At 36.9% G+C, this 14700-nt stretch overlaps 2 protein-coding genes across 3 annotated transcripts in view; both read left to right on the top strand.

Annotated features, from left to right (window-relative positions):
• Positions 1-14700, top strand: part of LOC112570126 (titin-like) — a 149833-nt gene that overhangs the window by 34067 nt on the left and 101066 nt on the right.
• Positions 5477-13207, top strand: LOC112570080 (titin-like). 2 transcript variants are annotated; one of them, XM_025248302.1, is made up of 5 exons: positions 5477-7961; positions 8465-8608; positions 9047-9234; positions 9517-9685; positions 11969-13207. In XM_025248302.1, exons 1-5 carry the CDS (start codon positions 5621-5623, stop codon positions 12250-12252), a joined length of 3126 nt encoding a protein of 1041 aa, XP_025104087.1. In that variant the 5' UTR covers positions 5477-5620; the 3' UTR covers positions 12253-13207. The 2 variants fall into 2 exon arrangements, with proteins under 2 accessions (XP_025104087.1, XP_025104095.1); XM_025248310.1 differs by having other exon boundaries at positions 10772-12111.

Here is a 14700-nt window from a genome sequence, read left to right as displayed (position 1 = left end):
GTTACAGAAGAAATTACCGAAGAGGCTGCACCAACAGAAGTGTCTGTTGAACTTGTTGGTGTTGAAGAAGAGCAGCCATCAGAATACAAAACAGAAGCTGTAGAAGAGGTGACTGAACAGCCTGAAATCACAGGTGTTACAGAAGAAATTACCGAAGAGGCTGCACCAACAGAAGTGTCTGTTGAACTTGTTGGTGTTGAAGAAGAGCAGCCATCAGAATACAAAACAGAAGCTGTAGAAGAGGTCACTGAACAGCCCGAAATCACAGGCGTTACAGAAGAAATTACTGAAGAGGCTGCACCAACAGAAGTGTCTGTTGAGCTTGTTGGTGTTGAAGAAGAGCAGCCATCAGAATACAAAACAGAAGCTGTAGAAGAGGTGACTGAACAGCCCGAAATCACAGGCGTTACAGAAGAAATTACCGAAGAGGCTGCACCAACAGAAGTGTCTGTTGAACTTGTTGGTGTTGAAGAAGAGCAGCCATCAGAATACAAAACAGAAGCTGTAGAAGAGGTGACTGAACAGCCCGAAATCACAGGTTACAGAAGAAATTACCGAAGAGGCTGCACCAACAGAAGTGTCTGTTGAACTTGTTGGTGTTGAAGAAGAGCAGCCATCAGAATACAAAACAGAAGCTGTAGAAGAGGTGACTGAACAGCCTGAAATCACAGACAGACGGAAGACCAGCCATCAGAATACAAAACAGAAGCTGCTGAACAGCCCGAAATCACAGGCGTTACAGAAGAAATACCGAAGAGGCTGTGTCAGTTGAACTTGTTGGTGTTGAAGAAGCAAAATTGAAGCTGAGAAGAGGTGACTGAACAGCCTGAAATCAGTGTTACAGAAGGTTCCAGAAGAGGCTGCACCAACAGAAGTGTCAATGGAGCTTGTTGGTGTTGAAGAAGAGCAGCCATCAGAATACAAAACAGAAGCTGTAGAAGAGGTCACTGAACAGCCTGAAATCACAGGCGTTACAGAAGAAATTACTGAAGAGGCTGCACCAACAGAAGTGTCTGTTGAGCTTGTTGGTGTTGAAGAAGAGCAGCCATCAGAATACAAAACAGAAGCTGTAGAAGAGGTGACTGAACAGCCTGAAATCACAGTGTAACTGAAGAAATGAAGAGGCTGCACCGACAGAAGTGTCTGTTGAACTTGTTGGTGTTGAAGAAGAGCAGCCATTGCAGTACAAAACAGAAGCTGTAGAAGAGGTCACTGAACAGCCTGAAATCACAGGTGTAACTGAAGAAATTACCGAAGAGGCTGCACCGACAGAAGTGTCTGTTGAACTTGTTGGTGTTGAAGAAGAGCAGCCATCAGAGTACAAAACAGAAGCTGTAGAAGAGGTCACTGAACAGCCTGAAATAACAAGTGTTACAGAAGAAGTCCCAGAAGAGGCTGCACCAACAGAAGTGTCAGTTGAACTTGTTGGTGTTGAAGAAGAGCAGCCAATGGAATACAAAACTGAAGCTGAGGAAGAGGTCACTGTAGTTTCAGAGGTCACAGAACAGCATGAGGAGGCAATAAGCAAGGCAATGCAAGAAGAGATCGAGCAGTTTGCCACAGAATTTGTGGAAAAAATCATTACTGATGTCCAGGAAATGCAAACTTCAGCTGAAATTATGCCACAAGCTGCCCCTTTTTCAGAGGAAATGCCTGGAGAGGAAGAGAAACCTGAGATTGAAGAGACAAAAGAGGCAGACACATTGGACAGTTTTGTGTCTGACCTTGTTCACGAAATAATAGAAGAGGCTGAGACAAAAGTGGTTTCTACTGTGATCACAACACATCATGAGACAATTGAAATTGAAGTCCCATCACAGCCAAAATTGGTGAAAGAAGAAATTCAAATTGATATTTCATCTGAAGAGGAGGAATTGGAGGCTCCTAGTTTTATCGTGACATTGTCAGACATAACTGTGATGGAGGGTAGTCTGATGCGATTGGAAGTAGTGGCCACAGGCCGTCCTATGCCAGAACTTGTCTGGTATCTTGATGACCAGCCTCTGTCTGAGTCTGAAGATATCCTGATTGTGACAGAAAAAGGTCATTCAGTGGTGACTATTCAAGAGGTGCTGTCTGATGACGAAGGTGAATATCGAGTTGAAGCCATCAACAAAGTTGGACGCTGCATATCTGTTGCTTACATAACTGTTCTTCGTAAGTATATCCCATTCTCATTGCCATATCTGGTGATAGCAGTGAGTTGTAACTTAAGCTTGAAAAAAGCATCACTGTGATTAGCATTAATTTCTACTTTGCATGTAATTGTATAGTATGAATAGTTGTTTTAAACGTTATTTTCATTCAGCAATTGCTGCAATCATTTTCTTGTGATAATTATGCATATTACTAGTATTGTATATTCATTTACTTTTACACAATAATAATACTTAGTACTTGTTCCAGATTGCTCTAATTTCTTTTGTCAGAAATGTGGTTTTTGTTCCCAGTTACTTTTACCTTGTGTCATCATGCTAAATGAACTGTCTAAATCTTATGAAATCTGACCTATTTACCTGTTTTCTGTGTGATCCTATGTGTGATCCCATGTTTCACCAATTTTTGCTGGTTTGGTGCCCAGTGTAATATGCCAAAACTGCCATTGTCAAATCTGCAATCCAACAGATTTAGCCATGTGTACCTTAAACCTGCCACTTCCTTTGTCATCTTGTGTGTTAAACCTGTATGATGCCAAACTGAATCTTCAAATAATGTGCTGCTGAAGAAAACTAGAACTATTATCTCCCTTTTGTTTATAATGCTGTGACTTTTGCCCATGTGAGCAGCTCTACATTAGATTCCTCAGATGCCTCAAATGATAGTTTCCATTTTCCCATGTGATTATCTGCAGACATGTGATCTAAAATGCTAGTTGTATGCAGTAGAGGCTAGAAAAAAGCAGATTAGAGTTATTTAGAATTTGCATGAGAATAAAAAAATATTATGGATGGATCTTATGATTATTTCAGGGGTCTTGTTTTATCAGCCCTTACTTTTTTTTTTTTACATTAAGTACCCAAAGTCTGTCTTTTATCCAGCTTCCTTATTTCCAGTAAACAAAATTTACCCTCATTCTAAAGTGAAAATTTTCAAATGATTACCTCAGATTGTTACAAATACCTCCAGTGGTGCAAAGGTGCCCATTAATTCTTGGTTTGCACAGTGTTGATAATGGAGGTGGCTTATTTTTTTAAATAGCAAGCTGTAAAGTTGTGGTTCTCTTTACACCAACATGGTGATTTTAAGAAAAGCACCATAAGACTTGAAATATGGGAAAGCCATTGGTCATGACACAGGAAAGTTCAGCATGAACATAATGAAATGACAAAGAACCTATACAAAAGCTTTAAGGGATTTGCAAACTTGCACTTAGAAAATATGTTTTCAGCCTCCAGTCAGCCTTCATCAGAGGGACCAGAGTCTTCAACAGAAGATGTTTCTTTCAAAGAGGAAATCTCAATAGGTCCAAAACTGCAGCCAACTGCTTTTGAAGTGGAAATTCCTGCTCCTTCTGAAGTAACAGAAGTAGTTTTCAGAGAATTGGTGAAAATCAAACAACAGGAAGGGGAAACATATGAAGTTTCTGAAGAACAACCATCTTTCAAAGAGGAAATTGTAGTGAAACCATTTCTTCCAGAGCATGATTTTGAAATGGAGATTATGGCAACTATTGAGGAGTCGGAAAAAACTTTCTTGGAGACATTGGAGATTCAGCAGAAGGGTGTAGAAATTACAGAAGTTTCCAGTGATGAGCTTTTCAAAGAAGAAATAAGTTTGGACTTAAAGCCACAGCCTGAAGAAGTTGAGACACACATTTCTCAGCTGGAACAGGTGACATTTCAATTTCAGGAAACAGAATCAAAGACTGAAATTGCCGAAGAAGAAAGCTACAGAGAAGAACTTACCTTTGACATTTCAAGACAACCAGAATTTCAAGAAGTTGAGTTCCAAGTGGATGCAAATAAACAGACAACTGAAATCTCTGCGGAGGAAATAGTTCCAGTGATTGAGAAAGAAGTTACTGTGGAAGAAGAACAGCTCTTCAGACAAGAAACTTCAATCTACCCTCATGTTCAGCTTTCAGAAATACAGCTGGATGTTAAAGTCACCAGTAAAAAAGAGGAAATAGAAGAACTTGAAGTTGAAGTGGCACCCAGTCCTTTGGAAATTCTTGTCCAGGAGAGGCCAGTAATTGAAACAACACCAACAGTTACTTCAGTGAAAGAAATCATTCAGGAAATTCCTTCAGAAGTTGAACAGGCTGTATCTGCTTATCAGCCTTCTGAATATATATTATCAGAAAAAGATGTTGAGATAAGCAGGCCCCAGGAGGAGATTACTGAAGAAATCAGAGAAACAATAACACTGGAGACTGAGACACCTGCTGAAGTGTCACAAGTCCAGGTAGATATTCAAGTTAAAGAAACACCATTGGACATTTTTGTTGAGTCTGAAGCTCCTCAGGAAGAAATTATTGAGGAAATCAGGGAAACCATTGAAATCATGGAAAAGAAACAGGCAAAAGTGGAGGTGATGTTTGAAATAGGAAAAGAAGAAGAGGAAGTGGCTTTGGAGGTAGAAACATGCAGACCAGAAGAAGAAGTTACAGAAATTGTGAGAGAGAGAATAAGCCTTGAAGAAAAGAAACTAACAGAGGTGTCACTGGTTGAAGTGGGTGCAGAGAAACCTGAGGATGAGCTCCAGCCAGAATATGAAACTGCCCAACCATCTGAAGAGATCATTGAAGAAGTTCGTGAAACTCTCATTCTTGAGTCAGAAAAACCTTCAGAAGTGATTCCTGCTGATAATATTGTTGAAGAGATCTTTGGGGAAATTATTGGCACAGAAACTGAAAGAACACTTGAAGAAACCCTAGAGGAAGTGAGAGAAGTAATCACTGTGGGAGAAAAGAAACCTCAGCAGGCTGATCAAATTGATCTTGAACTGGAGGACACGTATGCAAAAGAAATAGTAGAGACGCAAGCCGAAGAAACTTCCACTGAAGAAGAAACTCTGAAGGACATCTATGCAGTTAAAGAAGAGAAACATTTCAAAGTGGAAATAACACAGGAAGTGATTGAACCTTCTCAAACTGCCGAAATTAGCTTAGAAATCTCAGCAGAACTTCCAGAGAGGGAAGTAATAAAAGAGGTGTCTGAAGAAGTTACAATGGAGGAAAGGGAAGTCTTTGATGTTAAACAACTTGAGATTTTGACTGAAATGTTTGAAACAGATGTGGTGAGAGAAGTTCAGGTACAGAAGCCTCATGAGGAAACCACAGAAGAAATTCGAGAGACCATCGAATTAGAAGTTGCAAATCTATCTGAAGTCTCAGAGGAATATATTGAGGTTTGTAAAGAAGATACAAGCAAAGAAATGGAGACAGAAGTTCAGAAACCTGCTGAAGACATCATAGTTGAAACCAGAGAAGTGGTCCACATTGAGACCGAAAAGCCACTGGCAGTTGAGGAAGCTGAGACTGCCCCTGAAGTAATTATCACACAAGAAATACCTGTAGAAATGGCTGTAGAAAGACCAACAGAAGAAACCATAGAAGAGGTGCAAGAAGTGATTACTTGGCAGAAAGAGACTTTCATTGTGGAAGAAACTGGAGACTGATATGAAGAAAGAAACTGCAGAAGAGGTTGAAACTGACTTGAAAGCTGAAGAAACAACTGAAGAGTTAATTATTACAACAACTGAAACTAGTCTCACAGAATCTAAGAGAGAATTTGAGGTGGATATGACACATGAAGGTGTGGAAGAAATTAGCCTTGAGGATTTGGCACCTGAATTAGAAGCTCACAGACCTAATTCTGAGCAAGTGGAAGAAATTAAGGAGACAATCATAATAGAAACTGAGAAAGAATTCAGAGCAGATCATATAATTGAGAAGGTTGAGGAAGTGGGTACTGAAATCTTTGCAGAGGTTTTGACTGAAACACCAGAAGAAGCTGATGTGCAGACATTCCGGGAAACAATCTTGGTAGATAAAGAGCAACCATTTGAAACTGAAGAAGCAGAAACAGTTTCTGAAGAAAGTTCCATAGAAATACTTATTGAAAGACCAGAACATTTAATTCCCCAAGAGAAGGAGGTTGAAACCACTTTAGAAACTGTCACTGAAAGAAAACTGGTGTATGAAGTTGAAGAAACAGAAGAGGTTGTAGAAGAAACTCAGACAGAAAAATTTATGTCTGAAGCTGAAATATTACCAGAAGAGCATGTTATTGACATTTCAAAATTGGAAATTGAAATTGACATTGGCAAGCCTTCAGAGGTGGTCCAGGAAGAAGTCACTATGGAAGAGCAAAGAACTGTTGATCTATCTTTTGAGTTTGATATGAAGAAACCAACTGAAGAAACCATAGAAGAAGTAAGAGAAGCTATAGTATTTCAACCATCAAAACCTTCAGAAGCTGAAGAGACTGAAGAGTTTATAGAAACATTAGATACTGAAGTCATCAGCGAAGCTGTAGAAGTTACTAAACCATCAGAAGAAACATTTGGAACAACAATGGAACAAGAAATTGAACTTGAAGCTGCTCAACCAGCTCAAGAGTTCACAGAGGAAGTTAGAGAAACTGTGACCGTCGAAGGCAAGAAGCCAACAGAGGTTGAAACTGGCACTACAGAAGAAGAGATCTCTTTTGAACTACAGGTTGGCATTGAAGCAGCTCAACCAGAAGAAAGGGTGGTTGAGACTGTTCAAGAAATACCATTCATTGAAGAGGGAGTGCTGTCAGAGGCTAAAATTGAGGCAGGAGAGGCTGAAGAAACTCTTTTATCTGAGTCTGAAGTGAGCAAACCGAGTGAAGAAGTAATAGAGGAAGTAAGGGAAATTGTTACTGTGGAGAAGGAAGTGCCATCAGTCATAGAGATGGTTCATGAAGGTGAAGCAGAAGCTCCTGAAGAATTTCAAGCAGAATTTGAAGTTGAATACCTGAAAGAAGAACTAACTGAATTAGTAAAGGATGTGCCTGTAGTAGATGAAGAGAAAACATCAGGCATTGACTTGTTAGATGAAGCTTTTGAAGAGGATTTTGTAGAAATGCCAGAATATGAAGCAGGACAGCCTGATATGGAAGTCATTCAGAAGTCAGAAGAATTTATAACTATTGAGGAGGAAACTTTTGAGGTGGAAGTGATTGAAGAAGAAACACATCCCCAGATCACAGAAGGAATCATCCCTACTGATACTGAACAGGTATCAGAGCAGCCATCAGAAGAGGAAGTTGATTTTGTGATTGTCCAGAAAGAAGAACTGACAGAAACTGAGGTAGAAATTATTCCAGAGGATCTGAAGCCAACCGACATTTCTGAGGAGTTGCAGCAACAGGAATTGACTGCTGAAGTCATCGAAGAGACAAGAGATGAAATCACCATTAGTGATAATATTATTACAGAGACAGTGGTTGAAGAAGCCACACTTGAAACTACAGAAGAAGATTTACCAACAAAAGTTGATTTGCTTGGGCCAGAGGAAATAGTGTCTGAAAAGGTCTCAGAGACTGTTGTTGTTGATGACAGGAAGCCATCTGAAGTTGAGTTTGTTGAAACTGAAACAGAATCACTCGAATATATTCCTGTTGATGTAACAGCAACACCCCTTGAAATCCAAACAGAAGACGTCACCAAACATGCTGAATTTGTAGAAGTTGAAGTGAAAGAGGAGGAACTAAAGAAACCAGAGTTTCTCACAGCCTTAAAGGACATTACTGTGACAGAAGGAGACCATGTTACTTTGGAGGTTTCATTTATTGCCTTCCCAGCTCCATCTGTCACATGGTTACTAGATGATGAGCCAATTGAATCATCTGAGGACTTTCAGGTGACAGTTGATCAAAACTTCAGTAAGCTGGTCATTCCTGAGATTTTAACAGATGACGAAGGAACTTTAAAGGTGCTGTTAGAAAACAAAGCTGGCAGCTGTGAATCATCAGCTTTTATCCAGGTCAAAGGTGAGAGTTGTTGCATGCTTGCCTTTGTTTGCCTGGCTTCTCAACTAAATCCAATGCTTTCCTTATGGAATACACTCTCATTAATTATGTCAAATTTCAGCGCAAGCAATTGATAACTCCCTTTACAATTGTGGTTTATGATTATTTTAAAGTATCACTATATTTGTTATCAGCTTTGTTTCAAAAGAATTTTGCAAGGTAGAAAAATGTAAATTATTGTTAAGAACAAAACTACACAAAAAATATGTTTATTTACAGTGACCAGTATGTGCTGAACTGTTATTAGTTTGGATGCCTACTTTCTTCTTACTTGATTTTGGCTGAGTTAATGTTAACTTCAGGAGAAAAAAAATTCAGTGCTAGTTCATTTTTCTTTAGGAATAATGCCTGTCTGTTAAAGGGTTAATTTATCTAATTCCTCAAAAATTAAAAATGTGTATGTGTATGTTGATTAAATTTTTATGTTTTTAACTAGCTTACAGAATATTGGATTTTATGTTTAGTGCCAGACACTCAGAAAGAAGTGGAGACAGTTTCCCAAGATATTGAAGTCAGTGAGATGCTGATAACCGAGCAAGAGATCGTGGAGGAGACTACAAAAGTAGAAGTTGAAATTAAACTCAAGCCGACTGAAGGTCCAGAAGAAGGTAGCCATGTGTTATTTGTTTGTACAAACTAAGCTCTAATGTGAGATAGGATACTGCATTATATACCGGTAGTTCTTACAGTAGTTTTGAAATTGGGAGGCAATAAGATGCTGAATGTTTTTAAAATATCAGGTTACTCTGTGTGTTTATTTAAATGTTAAGTGTTTTGTGCTAAATATATCATTACTTATGACTGATACAGACTTATGATTATCAGAAAGTTCTTTTCTCCTTTTAGACATTGTAATGTAAGTTTGATATGGTATTTAAAAAAAATTCACTTGTCTTTTGTCTTCTTCATATGGTATAAACGCAGTTTAACATTGTTTTTAAGTTTACATTGTATAATTAGATCTTTTCACATCGACGTTATTTGTAAATATTGTGCAAACAACTTATACTCTGTGTTTGATTTTAATTATGCTGTTACCATTTCAGAAGTTTCGGTGGAGGTGCAGCCAGAAGAGGTTGAAACTCCTGCTGCCCCTGCTGAGGATACTGGAGCGCCAGAAGCTCCCCGTTTCACTCAGACCCTCCAGCGGCAGCTAGATGTATATGAGGGCACATCAGTCACACTGGTCTGTGTTGTTATTGGCCACCCAAGACCAACAGTCACCTGGTACCAGGTAAATGGGAAATGCCTGACTCTAATTTGACAGAAAAAAAAATTCCTATGAAAATATTTATATGTAATAAAACAGAACATTAGTTTACTTTGTTTATGTATATGCAGGAAATCAAAGAAAGCTGAGGAAGTTCACCGGTAAAAAAGAACATTGCATGTGTGTGTCTTGTTCTATATATATTAATAAATTGTCTGGGGTTTGGATATGAAACGTTACTGATAGATGAATGAAGTGCATTTCATTCATAAACAAATTGGAAGCAATTTGGGAATATGATTTCAGGAGGAAATCGAGCTGGTCCCAGGTGATCGTTTTGTGACTGAGTACCATGAAGATGGACGGTGTGTTTTAACCATCAAAGACATTACCTTTGATGACGAAGCTGAATACACTTGCCAAGCTAAAAACGAGGCCGGTGTGTCAACTACATTCGTCGATATTTTCGTTGAAAGTAAGAACAAAATGGTCATGTTTTTCTTCCAAGTGGGGGTAATTTCAGTTTATTTGCATAAAATTATTAAATACTTTTAAGTCCATTAGTTTGTAAATACTTTTGTTCTCTTTCAAGGTTAAGGTAAGTAGAGTAGTGTAGTGTGATGTTCTAGCTAACTTCCTTATTATGTACATCCATTTGGTCTCCTAATTTCAATGTCTCATCGCAGAATTATGCGTGAACAGAACTCAGGGTCAAACCAGTTGTTTCATTGCTATTACTTTTGCCTTATTAAAAATTATTTTCCTTTGTTCTTAATTTGTGATGTGAAGGGTCTCTGCTTATTTATGAGTTCCCCTACCCCCATTAAAAAGAAAAATGTATCAATATTTTCTTTGCACAAAGTATTGTTTTCATCAGTTTTCATAATTTTCCCTTGTCTGAATCCATTTCAGTTTCAGTCGTTTTACATCAAGAAATTAGAAACAGAAAATGTTATTTGTCTAAATAAATGTGAAATGTTCCACCTACAAAATAAATGAATATATTAACAAATAAACAAAGATTATTTATGGGATCAGAGAAGATGAAATCAACTTTGAAATGGAATCTTGTAGGTACTGATAAAGGACATGCAAGGAAGTTCTTAAAGAAAATTACAATAGCAAATAATGTATTCTAGTGTAAGATTATAAACCTTAGGGAATGCTTGAAAGGTTGTTTTAATATACTTCTTGCATGAAATGTGTGCGCACGGTTACTGTGACCTGCATGATTATTGAGTGATTTATAGTTGTGCTGTTACAGTTTCTAATTACAAAATAGTTTCAGTTTCAAAGAAAGTTGACACTCCCATAACTATCTTTGATGCTGTTATTACTAATAAAAATTAACACGAAAGACCGTTTGATTTTTAGGTTACCTATATAAAACTAGTATAGTGTGCTACTAATTTGGTATTTTAGAATAGTGTACTTACACTAAACATTTGTACATCCACACTGCCAACCTGCTGGGTGTTTCTGCCATTCATGTGCCTTACTATTTTATCTGTTTGATTTGGCTAATAACATTTTTCTTTTTATTTCCTTTACATGCAAACAGAATTTCTGAATGCAGAAGAAAAAGTCATTCGAGAGGAGTTCTATGAGGTTGAGGTTGAAATTGAAATTCATTGGTGCAAGAAAGACTCACAAGGAGGACTGGAATCATCATCAAAGGCTTATGATGATCTGGGTCACAAAGATGCAAACAATATGCCCTAAATGTGTAAAATATATACTGTTGACAACATTCATTCAGATCCAACATTATTTTTGCGTGATCAGAACGTAGGTTTTGTACGCTTTGCAATTTTCGCACTTTAATTACATTTTAAAATTGTGGAAGCTAAAGATATAGGGTATTTTATTATTCAAGTTCCAAGCAAAAGGAATAAGGCTGTGATTATCACCATCTTTACAAACCAGAGATTTTGATGTTTCTCATTTCATGGGAAATCAATGTTATAGCCTTTCACTGTACTGTGGAGAAGAATTAGTATGCTGTTGTTTGGGTTGTGATTTGTTTATTGCTTGATTGCAAGATAAAGCAGCTTTATCAGTTTATTTTTATTTTATCCACGGGTAAATATGTAACATATATTAGTCAGAAATGGGTTAAAAGTGGTAACTATTTCATTTTAATTTTAATATATTTGAGGTTTTTTTTTTATGCATGAGCATAACTCTATGCTTGGTATTTATTGAGATATTGTTACATATCTCCAAATAATGATTTTTTCCAGTGTGGTGAGGATTTTTAATATAGCATCAAAAGCGTGTTTGTGCCGCTGCTCTGCCTATTAAACATTTTGTCTTGGGTTCACTCCTCTTTGTGATTCTGCTGTGTTCAGCAGTAATTTTGCATATGGGCTTATTTGCTACTTCTCTTCCTAAAACTTTTGGTTACATTTGAAAAACACGTGTTTTTTAATCTTATACCCTTTATGTTATGTACCCCCCTTTTTTTGGTTGGTGATTATTTGAGTGACCTCTGCTTTTATCCCTGCATTATGAAATGAATGCCACCCTACACTTTTGCAGTTTTCTCAGCAGCTTTCCAAACCATCTACTATATTACATTACTTTAAAAAGTGCAATGTAGTCAGTGGTTTATCGTTTAAAATTTACTGGGATTTTTTGTTGATTGATTTTCTTCTTCGCAGCCAATAAAAAAATAGGAGCAAAGAAGAGAGTTGAACAAAGAGTAAAACAGTAACTGAATAAGGTCTGAATAATGGTACCCTTGTTTCACTTGTAGAACCACAGACTGTTGAGGAGATTGAACCCAAGACTGTAGAGATTGAGGTGCAGGCTGAAGAGGTGCCAGTCTCTGCCGTGACTATGGAGAAAGCATCAGTGGAGCAGGAAGCGGCAGTGGCATTAGGTTGGCAGAATCCCCCCGCCAATGTGGAAGACGCCAGCATGCAGTGTTTTCTGCTCCTGGTCCTAGTTGTTATGATCCTTTTCCGTCTTATTGCCTGGATTCTTAGTTTTGGCTGCTGTCTATGGTCCTATTTTGGTTCCTTTGATTTTGAGGCTTGATTTTTATTTTTGAGATTTCCAGATTTTTATACTAGTTGCCTGCATCATTTGCATCAATATAGGATCAAATTAGTAAGTAGATCATCATAGAAACATAATCAGTCTCTTATGTCTGGAGCAGAGAAAGAATTAATTCAGACTTAGGTACCTGGTGTAGAAGTTGCAATTTGGATCAGTCAATGAGGGTTAGAGATGGTCCAGACAAAGAAAGATATTGTTAAGCAAGTGTTTATAAAAATTAGTTCAGTTTTTCAAATTTAGTATTTCATGTTGACATACTGTCATTGGACAGTTATCATTGTTCACATTTATCGTTATGTTGATGCATGAAATATTAAAGATTTTGTGACTGCATTTGTTGCATTCTTTATAAATATGAGCATTTATCTGACAGAGTAATCACTTGGCAACAGCCAATCCTGTGAAGAGCTTAAGTAACGATGTCTCAAAGGACCAAGTGTGTTATCATTTGGACCAAATCCAAAGATATTCAGTGATAACTGTAGTTTTAGGTTTTTATGATGAGGTCCCAGTTTCTCTCATTCATAATTATCACCAAGAACTTTTGCAAGAATTAGACCCTGCCAAAATACTGGGCTAACATATATATAAGAGAGTTGTGAATAAAATGTAGAATATTTAGAATCACAGTTTATTTAATTTTTGATTTAGTTCACCCTTTATTGCCCATTTCTCTTCACATTGTTGGCTGACTTGGATTAAGGTGTTTTTATTTTTAAAATGTGTACTTTATAGAGGCAGGTGAGCACATTTTTATAAGTTAACATTTGTATGTCTGTTTAATTGCCTTTTAATGATAATATCTTGTTGATTGACTTTACAAAAAAAGTTTTAACCAAAGAGACAGAAACATATTTTTATAAATCTAATCTTTCTGACACTATGTATATTGAGATGATTTAATTTCACAAATAAAATTTTTGCACATTCAAAAGTGGTGTTGTGTGTGATGGGTTTTAAATGCAGTTAGGTTTTGAGAAAAAAATGACCTGGAACTTGACACAAGAATCTTAGAACAGTGGACAAGACAGAGGAAGGGCATGCAATGTCTTTGAAATTTTCCTGTCTGCATGGCATCCACCAGAAGGGAAAGGCTGCCTTTTCTCTCTGTGTATCTGCTGTAATACCTTGTTTGATTCTTTGTAGAGTTTACAGAGTTTTGTAAGCCATTTTATATCCCAGTTTCATTTTCTGAGTTTTCTGCTCACCTGCCTTTATGATACACTTTTAGTGTTTGCTGTTGTGTTTAACAGTTTCATCAATTTGATGATTTTTATCAATACAGAACAGTGGTCTTGTTCCCAAATTGTCTTATTATCTGAATGTCCACTGTTTTTTGATGCTATGATATTTTTTTAATGATGCATCTCCAATAGAAGAAATATTTTCAGAGACTGGTTTGCAGAGATTTTTTTTTCTTCAGCATCATTTCCCTTTTCAACTCTTTGTTATGTTTAGGTCATGCAGAAGCTTCAGTCTTTAATAAATAGCTTACTGACGTGCAGTTCTTTGCTAATCTTGTGTGAAGTATATTTACAGCATGCTTCTTTATGAAATTTATATGTCTTCATGATAGGTGAGATACACTTCCTATCTTACTTTAATCAATTTTGTTATCATTCATGAATATTGTTGCTTATTCATTGATTTGATAATATGCTAAAATTATTCTGTAAATGTTGATTAATCTATTGATATTGTGCCTAGTAGTGGTAATTTCACAGCATTAGTGTTTGCTTTATTGCCTTGAATCTCCAGTAAATCACAGTGTTTGTTAGTAGCTTAAGTTTTGCATGCTGCATCCATCATTCTAACAGCATGAATCAACCTCATCTCCATTTGGAGTATTATCGCTATCATATGACAATCACTTACTGCTGAAATACCATTTGACATCCAGACACTGACTTGACGTCAAGACAACTTGTCATTACATGCATAACTTCAGTACATCACATCAGGGATTCAGTGATATACAAATGTGTACATATTCATATTACTTAAAAATAATTCCATTCTTTGTTCAACATAATTATATATCATGCACAGATACACACACATACCATATTGCCACCATGTATTCCTGTAACTCTGCACATGTTTGTGGACTGTATTGGCATGTGTTTACATGCACACAAACACGCACAAATACACTGGGTAAATCCAGTTTTACCCCAGTTGTGTTTAAGCTGTCAGAAGAAAATTATTCAGTTGTAAAGTCTTCTGAACCATATCTTTGACATGACTGTACAATATAAAATACATCTTCATTATAAGACCCTAGTCTGATACATAAAATATAAATAACAGCAGTATTTTTCATGTATAACAGCACTGAAAGATATTCCTGTAATAATCATCACTTATTTAGTTCCTTTAAGTCTGAATACATTTTTAAAATATTAAATCCATTGATGAGTGCCATTC

The sequence above is a fragment of the Pomacea canaliculata genome, linkage group LG1 (assembly GCF_003073045.1).
Source record: "Pomacea canaliculata isolate SZHN2017 linkage group LG1, ASM307304v1, whole genome shotgun sequence".
NCBI lineage: Eukaryota > Metazoa > Mollusca > Gastropoda > Architaenioglossa > Ampullariidae > Pomacea > Pomacea canaliculata.
This window is presented reverse-complemented; position numbering and strand designations above follow the sequence as displayed.

Excerpts from the sequence above, each read along its gene's own strand:
- LOC112570080 (XM_025248302.1), top strand. The coding sequence starts at position 5,621 with ATGAAGAAAGAAACTGCAGAAGAGGTTGAAACTGACTTGAAAGCTGAA. Across the intron at positions 8,609-9,046 it reads GACTGAAGGTCCAGAAGAAG|AAGTTTCGGTGGAGGTGCAG; the intron begins GTAGCCATGTGT and ends TTACCATTTCAG. Across the intron at positions 9,235-9,516 it reads CAACAGTCACCTGGTACCAG|GAGGAAATCGAGCTGGTCCC; the intron begins GTAAATGGGAAA and ends ATATGATTTCAG.